Below are 21,468 nucleotides of genomic sequence, written 5' to 3' on the forward strand. Positions count from 1 at the left end.
TGTTGCCCAGGCCGAGTGCAGTGGTGCATACATACATGGCTCACTGCAACCTGGAACTCTTATGCTCAGGCCATCCTCCTGCCTCAGCTGCGACTACAGGCGTGCGCCACCATGCCTGGCTAATTTTTAGTTTTGATGATTGTTGTATACCTGTGTAACCACTCCTTTCATCGAGATGTAGATTATTCCCCTCACTCCAGAAGGGTTCCCTTGGGTATCCCTCTACTTCCCCTGTTCTCACCTGCAATTACTGTGGTGATTTCTTCAACATTGAGTTTTACCTTCATATATTGATAAATGGAGTTATGCAATATATTCTCTTGCTTTTGGCTTTTTTCCGCCAGTCATAATGTCTTTAAGTTTCTTCTATGTAGGTTTGTTTGTTTGTTTATTTTTTTTATTTTTGTGATGGATTCTTGCTCTGTCACCCAGGCTGGCTCTGTCGCCCAGGATGGAGTGCAATGGTGAGATCTTGGCTCACTGCAGCCTCCGCCTCCTGGGTTCAAGCCATTCTCCTGCTTCAGCCTCCCTGAGTAGCTGGGACCACAGGTGCCTGCCACCATGCCCAGCTAATTTCTGTATTTTTAAATTTTTATTAAAATTATATTAATTTTGTAATTTTTGTATTTCACTATGTTGGCTAGGCTGGTCTCAAACTTGTGACCTTAAATGATTGTGAGCCAGCACACCTGGCTAAGACGCCTTTTTTATTACAGAACCTCCAGGAAATGTGTGAGAGACTGAAGGTGGTGGGCTGCTGGGCCATGAGTTTGCTTCATACTGCGTGGGGTGGGTGAAGATAACACAGTTGCCAGCTAAAAAGCATATTCTCATCTGGGAAGCAAATAAATAAATCCAAAGGGCCTAGGGAGCTGGTAACAGCTGGGTCCCCAGAGGCAGGGTTTGGAGAACATGTTTATTCGAGATCCCCTGCTTTGAAAGGCAGGATGCAGGCCCAACAGGGCTCTGACACCCCAGTGCCCCCAGGGGCAGAGTGTCTGCCACCTGAGCTCCAGGCTCAGGCTCAGCAGGTCTGGTGTAGGTGGGAAGTCTTGGTAAAGGAAATGGCAGGCATAGCTACATTCCGCACTATGCATCCCTGTTCCTCCACTTGGCATGTGTATTGTCCCACAGTTGGTATTTGGCGACATCATTATTATATTTTTTTAAATGAAGTGGTTTTTTTTTTTTTCTCCTTTTTGTGTCTTTACAAAGGCCAGGAGAAGTGCTCATTTTAGCTCAACTTGGGGTGGGGGGTGCCCCGGTGGAATCTCCTCATCTCCTCCTTACTGCAACCTCTGCCTTTTATGGCTTACCTGGAGGATTGCTCCTGCCCTGTGAATCTCACTGCAGCAGCCTAAGGAGGGTGGTCAGCATCACAGAAAACTACATACATGAGTTATGCCACCGTGTCTCAGGCCACATCGACGGTCGTGTGCTCGCAGTCAGACCGCAGCAAGAGACATTCGTGAAACGACTTTGTCTGACTCTGACACAACTGGTTGAAGGCATTTGCTCTGCTACCCAGGCCATTGTTCTTATCTGGGTTTTCATCTTCCTTCAGAGAGTCATTGCTGGGGGAAAATGATTTTCTTCCAGGATGAACTCATTTTCACACTTTTGATAATTGTGATAGTTCCTGTGAGCCAAAAAATGGGGTCGTTTCTCTTTTTATCACATCAGCAAGTAAGCTCAGCCAAATTACAACATTTAACTCTATAAACAGAGCCTACTCATTTTCATTATCTGGCCTTTTAATTTGCTAGGTTTTTTTTTGTTTTGTTTTGTTTTGTTTTTTTTGTTTTGTTTTGTTTTTGAGACAGACTCTGACTTGCTCTGTCACCCAGGCTGGAGGCAGTGGCGAGATCTCTGCTCACTGCAACCTCTGCATCCTTGGTTCAAGCGATCCTCCTGTCTCAGCCTCCTGAGTAGTTGGGATTACTGGTGCCTGTAACCACGCCCAGCTAATTTTTTGTATTTTTAGTGGAGATGGGTTTTGCTATGTTGGCCAGGCTGGTCTCAAACTCCTGACCTTCAGTGATCTGCCGGCCTCGGCTTCCCAAAGTGTTGGGATTACAGGCGTGAACCACCATGCCCAGGATGACTTACTTTTAAAACATGATACTTCCAGTTTTGTTTTGTTTCATTTTTGAGACAGAGTCTTGCTCTGTTGCGTGGGGTAGAGTGCAGTGGCGTGATCTCTCACTGCAGCCTCTGCAGATGGGGTTTCACCACGTTATCCAGGCTGGTCTTTAATTCCTGGCTTCAAGTGGTCGGCCTCCCAAAGTGCTGGGATCATAGGTGTGAGCTACCATGCCTGGTCCGTGCTTTGTGTTTTGTGTATGTTAATAGTAAAAGCTGGTGGTGTGCTACTGGAGGGTGCGTGCAGGGAGAAGAAAGGTGTATGTTGAGGCTCTGAGCTCTGAGACTTTGGATAGGGCAGTGTTGATGGAAAATAATTAATAATTTAGGGGCTGGTGAAGCTGGACCACTTCACCAAGGACCTGAGTGATTTTGGGGCCTGGTCCCACAAGCAGAGGAGCAAGTGATAGGAGAAGAAATGAGCAGCATTTTTGGAAGCCTTGTAGAATGGGGCATTCGGGGAGCAGGGACTTGCTAGATGTGGTTGGCTGCTGTTAGGGAGGAGTAATGGCAAATGTTGGGGGAGCAGCAGTCAGTGGTAGCAAAGAATTTTTTTTTTTTTTTTTTTGAGACGGAGTTTCGCTCTTGTTGTCCAGGCTGGAGTGCAATGGCGCGATCTTGGCTCACCGCAACCTCCGCCTCCTGGGTTCAGGCAATTCTCCTGCCTCAGCCTCCTGACTAGCTGGGATTACAGGCACGCGCCACCATGCCCAGCTAATTTTTTTTGTATTTTTAGTAGAGACGGGGTTTCACCATGTTGACCAGGATGGTCTCGATCTCTTGACCTTGTGATCCACCTGCCTCGGCCTCCCAAAGTGCTGGGATTACAGGCTTGAGCCACCGCGCCCGGCCTGGTAGTGAAGAATTTTTAAGGAGAATTAGAGAGAAAGGGATCATGGTGTGGCTTTTGGAGTCACATAAAAACTTTAAATGAACAAATGCTAACAGATGACATTTGATGGTCGTCAAACTGCTTCTTCCCGGGCACCAGCAGTTGCGTTAAGGTCACATGCACAGATAACTACACCCTTCTCTGATTTCAAGTTTTCCTTTCAAATTGCCTTGTCCATGGAACTTAAACATTTGGGTTGGAGATGAGTAGATGCCTCTGACCCCACTTTAGGCTGTTCTTGTACACCCACTTACACACTGCCCCCTTAGATCTTCACATGTTGCATTGCTTATTTAGCCTGAGAATGAATCTTATTTAGGCAGACAGTATGTATACATTTCTTACCTTAACCTTTGAGTCAGTTCAGTCTCAGCATTAAAAATATCAGATTTTAGAAAGTTAACACTGTGCATTTACATAATACAAATAATGGGACCCCAAAATTACATTACCATTTCTGTAGTGAAATATATAAAAATTTATATAATGAAATACATAGGTAAAAATGATTAATCATTTTCACACCAGTTCTAGTTTTTAAAATTATCGACAAAAATTTTGTGTGTTTGTGTGTATGTATGTATGTATGTATATATACATACAGTTTGTCTTGGGCTCTGTGGCGTAGGCTGGAGTGCCATGGTTCGATCATGTCTCACTATAACCTTCATCTGCGCTCAAGTGATCCAGTGATCCTCCTGTCTCAGCCTCCCAAAATGCTGGTATTATAGACCTAAACCACCATGCCTAACCAAAAATCGTATATATTTACTGTTTACAGCATGTTTTGAACTCACATACTTATTTTTGTGATAAGAATATGTAAAAATGTATTCAGTGATTGTCAAAAATACTATGATAACTATAGTACCTTGTTGTACATCAGTTTTGCTGCCAAATAGTATATGGAAAATATTTTCCATAGCATCAACTTGGATTTTGGAGTTGCAGAAAGGGGATTGTGGGTTTGTATGGGGCCTTGAGTGTGTGTGTGTGCGCCTGCACGTGTGAATGTGTGTGTGTTTTAATTCCTAACACCCCTCTTCCTTCATATTGCCTGAGATTCCTTCCATTGTATGGGGTCTCAGAGTGTGTATGTCTGTGTTTTAATTCCTAACGCACCGTTCTTTATATTGCCTGAGATTCCCTCAATTTCTAGAGGTAACATGAAGCAGCCCCCGGTTAATCTCTTTAACAGACAGTACTGAGACTGCCAGAACACAACACAACAAGACTTTTCTTCACTTGGACTGTTCCTCTTCTAGGCCCCCTTTCAATGTGGCACCCATCAAAGGCTTCTACCCAAGCAGAAGTGGGTCTTAACTCCAGTCCCAACTGTGAACTGTGTCTATACTGACCGCCTCTCCTGGCATCCCCCTGCTGGCCTTTTGTGTTTGGTTGTGTTGAGAACAGAAACTGGTACTTCGCCCTTCAGATGGGTGCAGATCAACCTAACTGAAAAGGATTTCTTACTATCCAAGCTTTTGCAAGTAGGTTCCCCCCGATAACCATTATATCAAGTGATGGAACAATTCAATATATATCCAGATTGAACACTAGGGATTCCGTAAAGAGCAAGGATGTTAACTGTGCCATTGTTGCAATTTTTCAAAAATCAGGAAACAGTTTTACAATTTTATTAGCATATACTGATTAAATAAGTTGTGGTACATCCATATAGCAACATACCATGCAGCCATTCAGAAAGCCAGGCATCTCTGCACGGAGTGACCCAGAACATTCTCCAAGTATAGTTAAGAGAAACTTTTTTTTGTCTTAAGTTATGCATAGAATAAAGATTTTTTTTTTTTTCATGGTTAAAGTGGAAACAAGTAAGACATTAGGGAGAGTTTTTTAAAAAAAATACTGTGTTACTTTCTGCATTTGAACAAATACTTTTACCTAGCCAAATGCAAAATGTTTTGGAAGCACTACCACCTTTCAGCTCCACCAAAGAAAGGATAATTTGTCTGCAGCTGGGCTCTGTTGCCTTGAATGAGTGAGGATTGTGCATGAACTGGGTCCCAGTTCCTTTCTTGTATTTATCCAGGCCGAAGTTGTGGGACAGCATGTGGCCAGAGCGATCGGAGGGGCTTCTGGTACGGGTTTGGGCTGTGGGTTTTAGAGACAAGCACTCAGACTGAGTGAAGTGAAGTAAAGTTTCGTTTTAATATTACTTAACAGACTTGTTTCATGGCTAGACTTACCCCTTGAACTTGACTTACCATTTTTAAAACAAATCCTCTGTTGTCCCAGGTGAGAACCTGCAGAGTAGCACACACAGGTAAGGCTGCTTCTGGGCCTCATTTACTGCTGGATCTGATTGTGCTTCCACTTTATTTCTGTAGTGGGAAACTCAGAAACCCTTTTGGGTGGGTGATCCTGCCAGGTGTCACGGTTCAACCTTGTTTGTGGGGAGCCAAGTAAATGTCCTTAGTCATTTCAAGAGATATCGAACTAATCTTTAAAAAGTTTACAGTGGTGTGTATGTATGTGTGTGTGTGTGTATATATATATATATATATATATATGGTATATATGTAATTTTCGAGATGGAGTGTCACTGTCTCGCCCAGGCTGGAGTGCAGTGGCGGCGTAATCTCAGCTCACTGCAACCTCCACCTCCTGGATTCAAGCAATTCTCCTGCCTCAGCCTCTTGAATAGCTGGGACTGCAGGCGTGCACCACCATGCCCAGCTAATTTTTGTGTTTTTAGTAGAGAGGCGGTTTCACCATGTTGGCAGGGCTGGTCGCAAACTCCTGACCTTGTGATCTGCTTCCAAAGTGCTGGGATTACAAGTGTGAGCCACCGCACCCAGCCAGCGGTTTATATATTTTAACTGAGACATTTTGATGAACATAAATGGCGATCTGGGCCTTCCTCCGTCCTTTTAGCTTACATTCTTCACTGATAGGGGTAATTGTATTTTAAACCTGAAGCTCATTCTTTGGGATGTGTGGGGCTCCAACAGAAGTCCCTTGGTGTGTGTGTTCCTTGTTGGGCCACAGATAGTGTAAAATCTAGACTCCAGAAGCCTGGATGCATGTGTATTTACATGTGCACATGCATGCGTACGCACATGTTTGTTAACAAAGCATTTTATTTAAACACTGGCTAAGGCACAAACATGCCTACTTTGTATTTTTATTTATTTATTTTTCCTTTAACCCCCCTCCCCCATTCCCCCTGCCCAGTCCCCCGCCTGTTCCTGTCCTGCTGGGCTCACATTCCTAGGTCTTTGTCTCTGCCTGGTATTTTAGAAATTTTGGGAGAGGAAGGCAAAGGGTGGGACGTTCTGGAAGCTGGGGGCAGGGAAGAGGGTGGTCACTTGCAGGGTCAGAGGTCAAGCCTCCTCCATTTAGCTGGGGCAGCCGGATTGTCGCCAGGCCCGAGGGGGCGTGTCTGTGCATCTGCCCGGGAAGCCCCAAACAGGCCCTGGAATTCCTGCTGCTAGACGACCTGTTCTTCCCAGTCCCTTCCCCCACTTTCCCGGGAGCCACCATTCATGGCTATATAGGACCCTCCACACAGCTCTAGTTTATTCCCTTAAAAATAATCTTACACCTGTTTGAGACAGAATTGCACTCATGCACATCCTTACCTATTGATTGTTTTAACAGCTCTAAAATTGTGGTTTTTCGATCAGAAAATGTGGTTAGAAGAGATGCGGAGCTTCTAAATGAAGTGTGAAATCTTACCAAAGTTTTGCGCCAACTTTTAACTGGAAGGCTTATAAAACTGGATTTTATTTTATAGTTTTTGGACAATTCATTCTTTTACAGAATTCGTTGTTTACTAATTACGAGGACATTGAGGCTATTCTTTTTACTCACTGGTAGCTTTTTATTATCAACCATTTGGGTGCTCCCTGCCCCCCACTTCTGCTGCAGGCAGCCTGGAGCTGTAAAAGCACTGGCTCTTCTGAAACCACAGTGTGTTCTGGGTTCTTAGAACTGCATCGATCCTGTGTAAAATGATACCAGACAGGGATTGCATTCAGAGACCCCTTTCACTCCTATATCTGGGCTCTCAAGGCTGGTCACAGCAGTGAGAGGGGCACCCTGCTTTTCTCTGCCATCAGTAGCCACTATCTGTTCTGACCAGGATTTTTTTTCTGGCCACTGCGTCTGCAGAATCTTGTAAAACCTAACATTCAGGCCGGGCCCAGTGGCTCAAGCCTGTAATTCCAGCACTTTGGGAGGCCGAGGCGGGTGGATCACGAGGTCAAGAGATCGAGACCATCCTAACATTCATGGGGGGATTGCCCACGTCCAGCATCATCCGGGTCCTGTATTTTAAGTTGATGATCTAAACCTAAGAAAAATGGCCTTAATTCTTTATAGTTGAACAGTTGGAGTCTAGAGTGGGCATCCTGGCTCAGCCCAGAACTTACTACTTGCTTGTTCTTGTTGTTCTTTGTTTTGCACTCTCACAGAGTTGCCCAGGTTAGGTGTAGTGCTGCGGTCATGGCTCACTGCAGCCTCGACTTCTTGGGCTTAAGGGATTCTCCCACCCCAGCGTCCTGAGTAGCTAGGACTACAGGCATGAGCCACCATGCCCAGCTAAAAAAAAAATTAATTTTTTTGTAGTTTGGACCCGAGTGCTTCTCTAGCCTCAGCTTCTCAAGGAGCTTGGACTACAGGCATGAGCTGCCACGTCCAGCTACTAGAAATTAATTTTGAAGCTCTTTGTTTTCTGTTGTCAAGTCTCTATAGATAGGTTTTCTGGGGTGGAAGGAGTCTCTGGAAGTACCTAGTCAGGCCCTTTGCATTTCACAGATGAGACTGAAGCCCAGACAGGTCAAGAAATGTAACTGGACAGATGGTTCCATAGCCTGGGTAGTGTGAAGCTCAAGTTTACAGCCTGAAGTTCTTTTCTACTCACTAGCCATGGAGATGAGATCATTCTAGATGGTTATATTTTCAAGAGCCCATAGTCCAAAAGAAGCAGGGGAGAGAGTGCCATTCAGTCCGTACAGCTGTCTTGAGAAGAGGGAAAGACAAAGTTGCTTAGCTGTTACAAGTAGAAGGCCACTGAATGTTTAGTGGCATGTTTTATTCACATGCAAAAGAAAGTTTCTGATGGAAGTTTTTTCACACTTCATATCAGCATAGAAGCGATCCCTTTATTCCCATGACAAATGGAGAGAAAGGAAAGGAATGTGGTTCAAATTGGTAGAATTGCTTTAGCACCACATCGTAAAAAGGGATCGGCCAGGAATTTTTCCTGAATTTATCCAGATCAGCATCTTTTCTACTTGAGAATTTTAGATTTAACAGATTATTAGGATTAGATAATTTCTAAAGGATGGATCAACTTAAAAAGCAACTGACCTTAAAGGAGGCAAATTGCTGCTACCAAAATTTAGTCTGCCATCATGGCTGGCAAAGGACTGCAGTGATCAAAATTGGTAGGAAAGTTAGGAACCGTACCACATTTCCCTTGTATAAAAGCAGGATCCATAAATCCTGCTGGTTATAGCAGAACTGTTTATTTACAAAAGTAAAAACACAATATCCTAAATCTTTCCTTTTTCTTTCTGAATTGTAAGGTTTCTAGAGAATCAGTTTAACCCATGCTGGATGATTACACACTTCTCTGTTAATTAGCCCTGAGAAGAGCAACTTTTTCTTCCTCTCCCTCCTCTCCCTCCTCCTCCCCATCCTCCCCCTCTTCTTCCTTCTCCTTGGAGATAGAGTCTTGCTCTGTCACCCAGGCTGGAGTGCAGTGGTTCGATGTTCACTCACTGCAACCTCCGCTTCCTGAGTTCAAGCAATTCTTCTGCCTCAACCTCCCAAGTAGCTGGGAGTACAGGCGTCCACCACCACAGGCTGGCTAATTTTTGTGTTTTTAGTAGAGATGGGGTTTCACCATGTTGGCCAGGCTGGTCTCGAGCTCCTTGCCTCAATCATCTCGAGGATGATTGTTGCTGGCTCAGGTGATCCACCTGCCTCAGCCTCCCAAAGTACTGGGATTACAGGTGTGAAACTCTGTGCTTGGCTGAGTGGAGCAACGTTTTTGTCCTTGACGGAACCATTTGGGGGAGCATTTTTCTAGTGGACACACTTCATGCCAATATTTTGGTTGTTAATAAAATAAAGATCTTGGAGGAGGAAAGAAGCAGCAGTCTCCCACAGCACTCTGCCCTCCTTCTCACCAGAATGAGCTCCTATTCAGTCTGGGCAGAATCGCCTGGAATCTCGCATCCTGGATCTCCACCATACCTAGCAAGGTGCTGTGTACTGGGCATGAGAGTCAGTGTCATACCTGTGTTGGAACCAGCTCTGCAGAAGGCTCATGTTGGCTTCCCTGCTGTGTCTTTGCTAATTCTGTGGCCTTGAACACCCTCAACCTCGTGTCTTCACCTGGAGATGAAGTGCGATGTTTTGTATGTGGAAGAATGCCCCTTGCAGACTGCTTCTCTGCCTGTTGCATGTTAGCTAGCTTCCTCTCATACCCAGGTGTACCAGAGGCAAATTTCATCTCTGCTCTTGAATGCAATCCAGCAAACATTTACAGAGTGGTGCTAAGTGTCCTGCTCTGTGGAGAAATACACAATAATGAGACTGGCCCAGTTTCTGTGCCAAGGAGTTTTCTCTCTTGAGAGCTCCTTATTTATTAGCAGGTAAAGGTTGTGCCAACCCTTCCCTCTCTCTGTCCCCCTCCCAGTGTGCCGGGCCCCAGGGAAGTGTAGAACATCACATAAAGCAGATCTGTCAGCACTGGCTGCCTCCCAGGTTCAACTCCTTGGAATAACTTGGCATGAAGAAGAAAGGCAAGGAGCTGGCTGACCTTACCACTAGCTTTTTTGCCTTCGTTCCAGAAACTTAAGTCTGTAGATTGCTTGAGTGCCTGGGAGAACCATGCTTTGCACTTTGCACTAATCACCTCGATGGGGAGGGAGGCAACAAGCTGTGGTGTGAGGATGATTGTTGCTGGCTCTTAACCTTGCTTCACACATCCAGGCTGGAGCAGCAAAGGAAACTTCTGGCATATTCTTGCATCCAGGCCACCAATATCAGACTAGGCAACATGGCCTTAACAACTTTTCCGGATAATGAAGCTAAGATTCAGGAGAGACTCTCGTGCCGGGTGGTTTGTTTTGTTTAGTTTCTGCCTTTGAAGTGTCTCTGTTATGGTTCTGAATGAGACTAGAGTGGGATGTGGCATTCGGGTGTTCCCATCTCCATTCCTCCTTGATTAGGGGCAGAGAGAGTGGAGAAAAAGGGAAGTAGGTATTTTTAGTTGTGTTTGCAGTTACTCCACTGCTGCCTCTCCCTATGGGGTGCGCTTGCTTGTTGGGGAGGGGGCGGTTTTGTTGCAGGATCCAGGGCCCTGTGGTTGCTGTCTTCCCTCCTTCTCCCATCCTGCATCTCTCATTTATGCTTGTCCCCTCTCTGGTCCCCAGGTGCTGCACCTGTACTGTGACACTTGCTCTGTGCCCATCTGTCGGGAGTGCACAATGGGCCGGCACGGGGGCCACAGCTTCATCTACCTCCAGGAGGCACTGCAGGACTCACGGGCACTCACCATCCAGCTGCTGGCGGATGCACAGCAGGGAAGACAGGCAATCCAGGTGAGCCCTCCGCGCCCTGCCACAGTTCCCACGGGATCAGGTCCCCCTTTCTGTCAGGTGGCATAAAAGACAATTGGGCAGATTCCAGTGGGGGGGGGGTAGAATGGTGACCCACATGAACTCAGGTGACATCCCTACAGCAGCGATCTCTTTAGGGGTCCTGGCAGTCTCGTGAAGATGTCAGGGATGTGGCCAAAGTTACTGGTCAGATTTCCAAGCATCTAATCTTAGCCACAGCATACCACCTGCACCTGTCCCACCCATCTGCCTCCCGAAATCCAAGCAGACACTGGCACTTTCCAGTCAGGACTGCAGAAAGGCTGAGTGATTAATGATGCTATCTGTCTATCTATCTATCTATCTATCTATCTATCTATCTATCTATCTATCTATCTATCTGTCTGTCTGTCTGTCTGTCTGTCTGTCTGTCTGTCTGTCTGTCTTTCTATCTATCTATCTATCTATCTATCTATCTATCTATCTATCTATCTATCTATATTTAGATAGAGTCTTGCCCTGTCACCCAGGCTGGAGTGCAATTGCACGATCTCAGCTTAGCACAACCTCTGCCTCCCGGGTTCAAGTGATTCTCCTGCCTTAGCGTCTCAGGTAGCCTGGATTATAGGCGTTGCACCACTGCATCCGACTAATTTTTATATTTTTACTATAGATGGAGTTTCACCATATTGTTCCAAGCTGGTCTTGAACTCCTGACCTCAGGTGATCTGCCCACCTCGGTTTCTCAAAGTGCTGGGATTACAGGCATGAGCCACCAAGCCCAACCAATGCCTTTAACTTATTTTTATTTTTGAGACAAAGTCTCACTCTGTCACCCAGGCTGGAGTGTAGTGGCGTGATCTCAGCTCACTGCAACCTCCACCTCCTGGGTTCAAGCAATTCTCCTGCCTTAGCCTCTCAAAGTGCTGAGATTACAGGCATGAGCCACCAGGCCTGGCCCAATTTTTTTAGGCAGAGACCTTTATGATAAAGACTTATTATTTATATGTGAGAAATCAGTGAGCAGGAGCACGTCATATGAGGTTCAGCGTCTTCAGTCCTTTCCTGGATGATAAATCCCCAGTAATTTAAACCCTTGTTTCTGTTGAATTTCTATCACTTTGGGGCTAGGGAGGGGTATGTATACCTTTGAGAGCTGGCAACATTCTCTTACATAGTTATGTGATAGTGTGCCTGAATTGTTGTTAAATCTTGTGTGATCCAGGTGACAAGGTTTTAGGAAATCAGAAAATTGTGACGTTTTCCCTATGTTGTAGGATACTTTGAAAGTTAAGAAAAGTTCTTCATCCTCCAGAAGAAATTGCATAGGAACCATTCTAGAATATTATATAAATGAGCTGTTTTCAAAGTAAGATCCTGGCCGGGTGCAGTGGCTCACACCTGTAATCCTACCACTTTGGGAGGCAGAGAGGCAGGTGGATCGCTTGAGCTTAGGAGTTTTAAGACCAGCCTGGGCAACATGGGGAAACCCTGTCTCTACAAAAGGTATAGGAATTAGGTGTGACACTTGCCTGTAATCCTAGCTACTTATAGGTGGAAGGGTCGCTTGAGCCCCAGAGATGGAGGTTGCAGTGAACCGAGATTACACACTCCAGCCAGGGCAACAAGAAGACCCTGTCTCCAAAACAAAAAAAAAATTGTTTTGAAAGTGCTAAAGAATTGAGATCATGTGTCTTATAGAACAGGGAGGATTTAATAAGTTCCTCAGCCACTATCACATTTCTATGCATAATATTGAAACAATCTTTTCTGATGAGTCAGGTTTTATGATGTTCGGTTCATAAAATCCAAAGTTTGAGAGACTCTGTGGAATGAGTAATCCTGTCATTGTTTTTTTTTTTTTTTTTTTTTTTTTTTTTTTTTGAGACGGAGTTTCGCTCTTGTTACCCAGGCTGGAGTGCAATGGCGCGATCTTGGCTCGCTGCAACCTCCACCTCCTGGGTTCAGGCAATTCTCCTGCCTCAGCCTCCTGAGTAGCTGGGATTACAGGCATGTGCCACCATGCACAGCTAATATTTTTGTATTTTTAGTAGAGACGGGGTTTCACTATGTTGACCAGGATGGTCTCGGTCTCTTGACCTCGTGATCCACCCGCCTCGGCCTCCCAAAGTGCTGGGATTACAGGCTTGAGCCACCGCACCCGGCCGACTTTTTTGTATTTTTACTAGAGACGGGGTTTCACCATGTTGACCAGGATGGTCTCTATCTCTTGACCTCGTGATCCACACGCCTCGGCCTCCCAAAGTGCTGGGATTACAGGCTTGAGCCACCGCGCCTGGCCAATCCTGTCATTGTTACACCAGTATCACCCATTTGCTTTAAAATATCTTGAGTGTCTCTGGGTCACTGTTCTCCTTTGTCAGTGTCTTCACCTGTGTATCATTCTGTTATGTATCAGTGCATCTGTGTCCCTGCAGATGAAGTAGTTTTTGTCTTTCATTTTATACCATGACAGTTGGGACCTTGACAAATAAATGCCTTACCCTGCTGATGTTTTCTTGACACTGGTGCCCAGCCTTCACTGTGGCATCACCTGAGGAACTTCAAGAGCCACTGGTGTCAGCTGGGTGTGGTGGCTCACACCTGTAATCCCAGCACTTTGGGAGGCCAAGGTAGGCGGATCGTGTGAGATCAGGAGTTTGAGACCAGCCTGGCCAGCAGGGTGAAACCCTATGTCTACTAAAAGTACAAAAGATTAGCCGGGCATGGTGGCGGATGCCTATAATCCCAGCTACTACTGAGGCAGGAGAATTGCTTGACCCCGGGAGGCAAAGGTTGCAATGAGCCAAAATCGTGCCACTGCGCACCAGCCTGGGGGACCAAACGAGACTCTGTAACAAAAAAAAGAAAGAACCACAGGTTGCCTAGATTGTGATATGATTTTATTAACCTTGTACTCTCCTGGGAGATTGAAAACGCTTGGAGCATTATTGAGAGAATGCTGGTGCTTAGTGGGAAAAGCCATTGTTGATGGAAAAAAATGAGTTGTAACAATTTGCTGGAGGCTTAAGGAGAACACGCAACAACTCATGAGTGGTTAACATGGTGGAATCCCAGAGAAGTGGAAATTCACACTTTCTGTGGAGAGAAAAGAATGTGGGGAGATTATAACTCCATCAAGACAGTTGAAGGTGAGCAAAAAGAAAAAGTAAAAAAAGAAATAAAAGAGGGTGGGGAGAAAGATTTTATCTGACATATTCAACTTTCCAAAATACATACAGTCAGCTGTATAAGTGTTGAGAACCTAGGCCTCAGTCCTAGAGGTAAGATTCCAGTGTTAGTTGGAAGTGTGTGCCCAATATTAATTTAATACTAGATCATGGAACATTTTGGGTAGAGGCATTTTAGGTCTGTTAATAATTTATAAGGCCACACCCAGGCACACGACATAGATTGTGATTTCCTAGAAAGCCCTTGTGTAACCATAACTTGTGTGTGTTTAGCATCCTTGATTGGCTCTATTGGGTTACTATTTTTTTTTTTTCTTTGAGATGGAGTCTTTCTCTGTTGCCCAGGCTGGAGTGCAATGGCGCAGTCTCGGCTCACTGTAACCTCTGCCTCCCAGGTTCAAGCGATTCTCCTGCCTCAGCCTCCTGAGTAGCTGGGATTACAGGCGCCTGCCACCACTCCTGGCTAAGTTTTATATTTTTAGTAGAGATGGGGTTTCACCATGTGTTGGCCAGGCTGGTCCCAAAACTCCTGATCTCAGGTGATCCACCCACCTCAGCCTCCATCTCTCTCTGTCACTCAACTAGTGTAGTGGTGTCATCATAGCTCACTGCAGCCTTCAACTCTCCTGGGCTTTTAGGCAATCAGTCTTCCTGCCTCAGCCTCCTGTGTAGCTAGGACTATAGGTGTGCTTCACCATGCCCAGCTAAATTTTTGGTTGTATTTTGTAGAGATGGGGCTCGCTTTGTTGCCTAGGCTGTTAGCAATCTTCTGGCTTCAAGCGATCCTCTCACCTTGGCCTCCCAAGGCGCTGAGATTACAGGCATCCGCTACCTTGCTCAGCCTGGCAATTTCTTTCATCCCTTCAAATTTTCTCATGAGATTGCAACAATTCAGTCACATCTTCGGGCTCCACTTCAAGTTATCTCGCTGTCATCTGCAGTGACTTTCTCCACTACATCTTTCTGCTCCAAGAAGTTGATCCAACCCTAATGGATGACCTCGAGTCTTCAACTCAAAGTCATCCGTTAGGGTTAGAATCAGCTTCTTCAAACATCCTATTACTGTTGATATTTTGAGCTCTACCCACCAATCATGAATGTTCTTCTATAGTAGCTCCAGTTTTAGTATATGTGAATAAGACTTGAAAGTTGAAACTACTTCTTAATCCATGGGCTGTAGAATGGATGTTGGGTTACCAGACATGAAAACATCTTTGATGCCCTTGTACATCTGGTAATATTTTGAAAGGAATCTTTTGAAAGGAGTCTCAACAGTGGGCTTAAAATATTCTGTAAACTGTCTTGAGCGTGGTGGCACTTGCTTGTAATCACAGCACTTTTGGAGGCTGAGGTGGATGGATCACCGGGGGTCAGGAGTTCGAGACCAACCTGACTAACATGGTGAACCCCTTCTCTACTCAATACAAAAAATTAGCAGGGCATGGTGGCACCTGCCTGTAATCCCAGCTACTTGGGGAGGCTGAAGCAGGAGAATCGCTTGAACCTGGGAGGCGGAGGTTGCAGTGAGCCGAGATCACACTCCAGCCTGGGCAACAAGAGCTAACCCCCTCTCCAAAAAAAAAAAAAAATTCCATAAACCGTGCTCCAAACAGATGTGCTGTCATCCAGGCTTTGCCCTTCCATTTGTAGAGCACAGGCACAGTAGATGTATCATAATGCTTGAGGCGCTTAGGATTGCCAGGATGGACAATGACTGTTGGCTTTCGACTTCATCACCAGCTTCATTAGTCCCTACCAAAAAAGTCGGCCAGTCCTTTGAAGCTTTGAAGCCAGGCGTTGACTTCTGTAGCTATGAAAGTCCTAGATGGCATCTTTTTCCAATATAAGACTGTCTCCTTCCAATAAAAGGATGTCTTGAAAGTCTGTTGTTGAGCTGTCTTCATCAATTACCTTAGCTATGTCTCTGGGTAACTTGCTGCAGCTTCTATGTCAGCACTTGTGGCATCACCCTACACATACATGTTTTGGAGATAGCTTGTTTTCTTAAACCCCTATCAGTCAGCCTCTGTTAGCTTCAAAATTCTGCAGCTTCCTCATCTCTCATCCTTCATAGCATTGAAGAGTTAGGTCCCTGCTCAGGGTTAGTCTTTGGCTTGAGGAGAAGTTATAGCTGGTTTGGTCTTTCCTCCAGATCGTTAAGCTTTCTGCATATCAGCCATAAGGCTGTTTTGCCTTGTTACTGGTTTGAGTGTTCACTGGAGTGAACTTAACATTTCCTTCAGGAACTTTCCCTTAAATTCACAACAACCGTTTGGTGTGAGAGGCCTAGCTTTCAGTCTGTCTGCAGCTTTCTACTTGCTTTCCTTACTAAGCTTAATCATTGTAGATTTGTGGGACCTTTTCTTTCATTTGAACAACTTAGAGGCCATTGTATGGTTATTCAGATCAGCACACCAGATAAAATATAACGAAAAGTTTGAAATCCTGCAAAAATTATCAAAATGTGACACAGAGACAGTTAGCAAGGGCTTTTGGAAAAATGATACCAATAGATTTATTTGGTTGACACAGTATTGCCGCAAATCTTTAATTTAAAAAAAAAAAATGGCCGGGTACTGTGGCTCACACCTGTAACATCAGCACTTTGGGAGGCTGACGCAGGAGGATCACTTGAGCTCAGGAATTCTAGACCAACTTGGGCAACATAGTGAGACCTTGTCTCTCCAAGAAATCAAGATTAGTCGAGCCTAGTGTTGTATGCCTGTAGTCCCAGCTACTCAGGAGGCTTAGGTGGGAGGATTGCTTGAGGCCTGGAGGTTGAGGTTGCAGTGAGCCAAGATGGCACCATCTCCCTCTGTCACAGCCAGGCACAGTGGCTCATGCCTGTAATCCCAGCACTTTGGGAGGCCGAGGTGGCCAGACTGCCTGAGGTCAGGAGTTCAAGACTAGCTGGCCAACATGGTAAAACCGTGCCTCTACTAACAATACCAAAATTGACCGGGTGTAGTGGTGGTACAGGATGGTACTCCAGCCTGGGTGTGACAGAGTGAGATCCTGTCTCAGAGACGAAAAGAAAATCCCACATTATCTATGAAGTGCAATAAAATGAGATGTGGCTATAGTTTGCAATTACATTTTTTATTATTTGTCAGACAATCTTGTTGTGTTGGCCAGGCTGGAATGTAGTGGCGGGAGCTTGGCTCACTGTAACCCCCGCCTCCCAGGTTGAAGTGAGAAGCTGGGATTACAGGCATGTACCACCACACCTGGCTAATTTTTGTATTTTTGGTAGAGATGGGGTTTTACCTTGTTGCTCAGGCTGGTCTTCTCAAACTGTGGCCTCAAGCGATCCACCTGCTTCCACGTCCCAAAGAGCTTGAGCCACCGCACCTGGCCTCATCCATTTATTTTTATGATCAGTTTGTGTGATTGTTGTAAGGATCTAATAAATCATTTCCAGATAGGGAGATATATATATGCTAAAAGTGTATTTCCCCATCGAATATCTGGTCTTTATCTTGTATTAAATTCAACATGTCAGATATTTGGTTGACGATGAATCAGAGTTCCTAACTTATGACTCTGAGAGACTCACAACTTGTCTTGGGAGTCTTGGTTAGGAAAGAGATCCAGACATAAATCCTGGAGTTAATTCTGGATTGTCCTATATACAGATAAATACTTTTTTTTTTTTTTTTTTTTTTTGAGGCGGAGTCTTGCTCTGTTGCCCAGGCTGGAGTACAGTGCCATGGTTTTTGGTGACTGCAACCTCTGCCTCTTGGGTTCAGGGAATTCTCCTGCCTTAGCCTCCTGAGTAGCTGGAATTACAGGCGGCCACCACCACACCCGGTCAATTTTGGTATTGTTAGTAGAGGCAGGGTTTCACCATGTTGGCCAGCTAGTCTCGAACTCCTGACCTCAGGCAGTCTGACCACCTCAGCCTCCCAAAGTGCTGGGATTACAGGCATGAGCCACTGTGCCTGGCCGAAAATCACATTTTAGAGTGGCCCACACTAGCTCCGCATACCTACAAGTGTAGGGGTAATATTTGCATTCTCTTACCTTCTGGCCATTGGGCTCTTTAAATACCAGTAGTTGTGCCACTACTGTTCTCCACAGAAGGCATCACTAATTAATATCTATATTCTTTCCCTTGAAAGCGAGATTTGGCCTGAGTCTTCATACTGAGTGAGTGCCCCTTGGTACTTTAGCTGGAAAGCACTGATTCTCCAGTCCAAATGGACCCCCTCAGCTTTCAGATGTTTGATTAGATCTGTTAACAGCTCCAGGATGGTTAAATTTTCTCTCAAGCACCATGCTTGAGGGGTGATTACTGTTTTCTTACTGCGAAGTATACATACCTGTTTTGGAAGTTTGCCCTGCCCTTCTACGTTCTCACTTCCCCCGACCCATCTGCCTTACATATCCTTCCAATGCCGCACTGCTAGAGGTTGGGAACGAGTTCAGCAGGTCCTGGTCTCCACATTTTGGAATGCTGTGCTTGGCCGGGTAGTGCATAATTTGGAAGGGAAAGACCTATTTTAACCACCATGCCTTGGGGTAGGGCTTTCATGTTGTGACTTTCAGCCCAAGGAATATCTTTTCCTGCTTGGCAATTATTAAAATTGCAATAAAAGCTTTGAATCCCCTGAACCTGTTTGAAAAATGGAAGAAACAGTTTTTATGATAAAATGAGAGTTCGAAACATGAGGGATAAGACTGACTAGGCGACTAGAGGAAGAGGTGAGTAGGGTAGTCCACCCATTCCTATGCGAAGGGAGCAGGTTTTTGTTTTGTTTTGTTTTTGCATCTGTTAAAAGTTAAATGTTAAAAACAACAGTTTGGCAAGGGATATGACATTAATATTAATAAAAAACAGTTTGCCACCTCTGCTTTCTATTGAAGAATGATTAAGAAATGTTACAGATATAGGTTTGGTTGTCTTGGTCAAATACTAGCTTGGACACCAGTTGTGCTAATTAATAACAAACACATCTAAAAATATAGAGGGTGCCAGTTACTAAGTTCTACCTTTTGGCGCCAACCCTATCACATTCTTGCCATGTGTTACTGGGGCTGTGATCCTTCAAGCTACGTGCGTAGAAAAAGGACTTCTTCCCTTTTTCTTCCAATTCATATTAGTTATGTTATTATCACATATTTCTTTTGAGACAGAGTCTTGCTCTGTCACCCAGGCTGGAGTGCAGTGTTGCAGTTACAGCTTGTGGCAGCCTGGTTGTCTTGGGGATCAAGTAATCCTCCCAGCTCAGCCTCCCAAGTAGATGAGACTATAGGCAAGTGCCACCACGCCTGGCTCATTAATTTTTTTTGTAGAGATGAGGTCTTGCTCTGTTGGCCAGACTGGTTTCAAGTTATCCTCCTGCCTCGGCCTCCCAAAGTGCTGAGTTTACAGGCAGGAGCCACTGTACCCAGCCCCAGTTCTTAATAGCAATTCCTTTTCATCCTGGCAGCAGAAGTTGGTTTTAATTTCAGACCTTGCCACTCCCAGTATTAGCTGGATGTAACCTCACCACCTTATTCTGCGTTCTTGTAACCACAGCTTTCTTTCCTTTGTTCTCTCAGACAAAGCAGAAGAAGCTGCTTCTGCAGTTACTGTCTGCCTCAGTGTGCTCTTTGCCCTAGCAGTTCTCCCGTACCTGTTTAACCATTTCCCTATACTGAATTCTCTATTTATTTAAATGTCTAGGGAGCTCTGGTGCTCTCGCGCACTCTCTCTTTCTCTCTCTTTTTTCTTTTTCCTCTGGATGAATTCCGACAGCCTGAGAGACTAAAAATTTATTGGTGCTGTTATGATACCTGCTTCTATGCATGCTCGTTTGATTGTTCATGCTAATTTTTTATCTTATAGGTAATGTGGATGTGACATTTGTCTGCTTCATCACTTTATTGGCTTCTGTATTAGTTTCTCAGGGCTGTTAAAACAATTTACCATAAACTGGATTCCTTAAAGACAGCAGGCCAGAAGTCCAGTATCAAGGTGTCAGGACCATGCTCCCACATTTAGCTGCGCCTGAGTTTTGGAGGGACAGTGTTTAACCCAATACAGCTACCTAATGCTGGCAAACATGGTTATGGCTAGAGATGTACAGAGATAAAATGTACAGAGATAAAATGTACAGATTGTTCTGCTAAATTTCAGGTGCCTTATGTATCATGGGCTATGTACTTGGCTCCTACTTTGATTGATATGTAGTGGTACTTTGGACAGGATTCTAATGGAGCAGAAAGGTTATAGAAATGTGCTGTTCCTGTCTAGCTTCAGAAGGGAAGTGGCATCTGAACTGGGTTTTGAAATTTAGGGTGCGTTTCAAAAAGAAAGCATTGCAGGCTGTGGATAGCCTATGAGCCCTCTGGATCTACCCCGTTCCCCTGTGAATCAGCTCAGGGGATCCTTAGGTCACACATGATCCTCTTAGGCAGAGAATGTAGTGTGGCAGCTAACCACTGGAGTCATGGGTGGTACGTTTGCTTGTTTGTTTTACATAGAGACCAGGTTTCACCATGTTGCCCAGGTTGGTCTCGAACTCCTCAGCTCAAGTGATTCACCTGCTTCGGCCTCCCAGAGGGCTGGAATTACAGGCATGAGCCACCGTGCCTGGCCACCGTGGGTGTTTTTGGAGCTGCACTGTTGAGTGTGTCTTGCATGCCATGAATGTGCCAGCTCTCATCCAGACCAAGTCAAACTGTTGGGCAGGAAAAATACTGTATGTTGATGCCATCTATATGAAATACCCAGAACAGGCCAGGTGCGGTGGCTCATGCATCTAATGCCAACACTTTGGGAGGCCTAGGTGGATGGATCACTTGAGCCCAGAGCTTCAGACCAGCCTAGGCAACATGGCAAGACCACCCACCACGTTTCTCTCCCCCTCCGCCACCACCCCCCTCAACACAGAGTGTTGCTGTGTTGGCCAGGCTGGAGTGCAGTGGCACCGTCTCTGCTCACTCCATCCTCCGTCTCCTAGGCTCAATCTCCCGAGTGGAGTGAACAATCTGCATTTTATATTTGCACATCTCTAGCCATAACCACATTTACCAGCACTAGGTAGCTGTAAGAGATTCCCCTGCCTCAGCCTCCCAAGTAGCTGGGATTACAGGCGCCCACCACCACACCCAGCTAATTTTTGTATTCTTAGTACAGGTGGGGTTTCACCATGTTGGCCAGGATGGTCTTGAACTTGACCTTAGGTGATCCACCCACCTTGGCCTCCCAAAGTGTTGGGATTATAGACATGAGCCACTGTACCCGACCTCCCGCCTCTATTTAAAAAAAGTTGGGGCTGGATGCAGTGGCTCAGGCCTGTAATCCCAGCACTGTGGGAGGCTGCAGCCGGCAGATTACAAGGTCAGGAGTTAGACCAGCCTGGCCAATATGACGAAACCCTGTCTCTACCAAAAATACAAAAATTAGCCAGGCATGGTGGTCCTTGCCTGTAGTCCCAGCTGCAGCCTGGGCGGCAGAGCGAGACTCCGTCTCAAAAAAGAAAAAGAAAGAAAATCTGTAGAGACACAGTAGGTTAGTGATTGCTATGGGGAGGAGGGAAGTAGAGATGACTTCTTAATGGTTATGGCCTTTGGTTTGTGGGTGATGAAAATGTTCTGAAGCTGGATAGTGGTGATGATTACACAACACTGAACATACTAAGTGTGACTAATGGTAAATTTTATGATAGGAGCTAAGTGGCCT

The 21,468-nt window shown here is 45.3% G+C and overlaps 1 protein-coding gene across 1 annotated transcript in view; it reads left to right on the forward strand.

Moving 5' to 3' along the window:
• Nucleotides 1-21,468, forward strand: part of TRIM71 (tripartite motif containing 71) — an 81,284-nt gene that overhangs the window by 47,661 nt on the left and 12,155 nt on the right. Inside the window, exon 2 of the mRNA XM_003931004.4 lies at nt 10,444-10,611. Within this exon, the coding sequence (XP_003931053.3) occupies nt 10,444-10,611 (168 nt within the window). The remainder of the gene's footprint in view (nt 1-10,443; nt 10,612-21,468) is intronic.

The sequence above is a fragment of the Saimiri boliviensis genome, chromosome 9 (genome assembly GCF_048565385.1).
Source record: "Saimiri boliviensis isolate mSaiBol1 chromosome 9, mSaiBol1.pri, whole genome shotgun sequence".
In the NCBI taxonomy this organism is placed as follows: Eukaryota; Metazoa; Chordata; class Mammalia; order Primates; family Cebidae; genus Saimiri; species Saimiri boliviensis.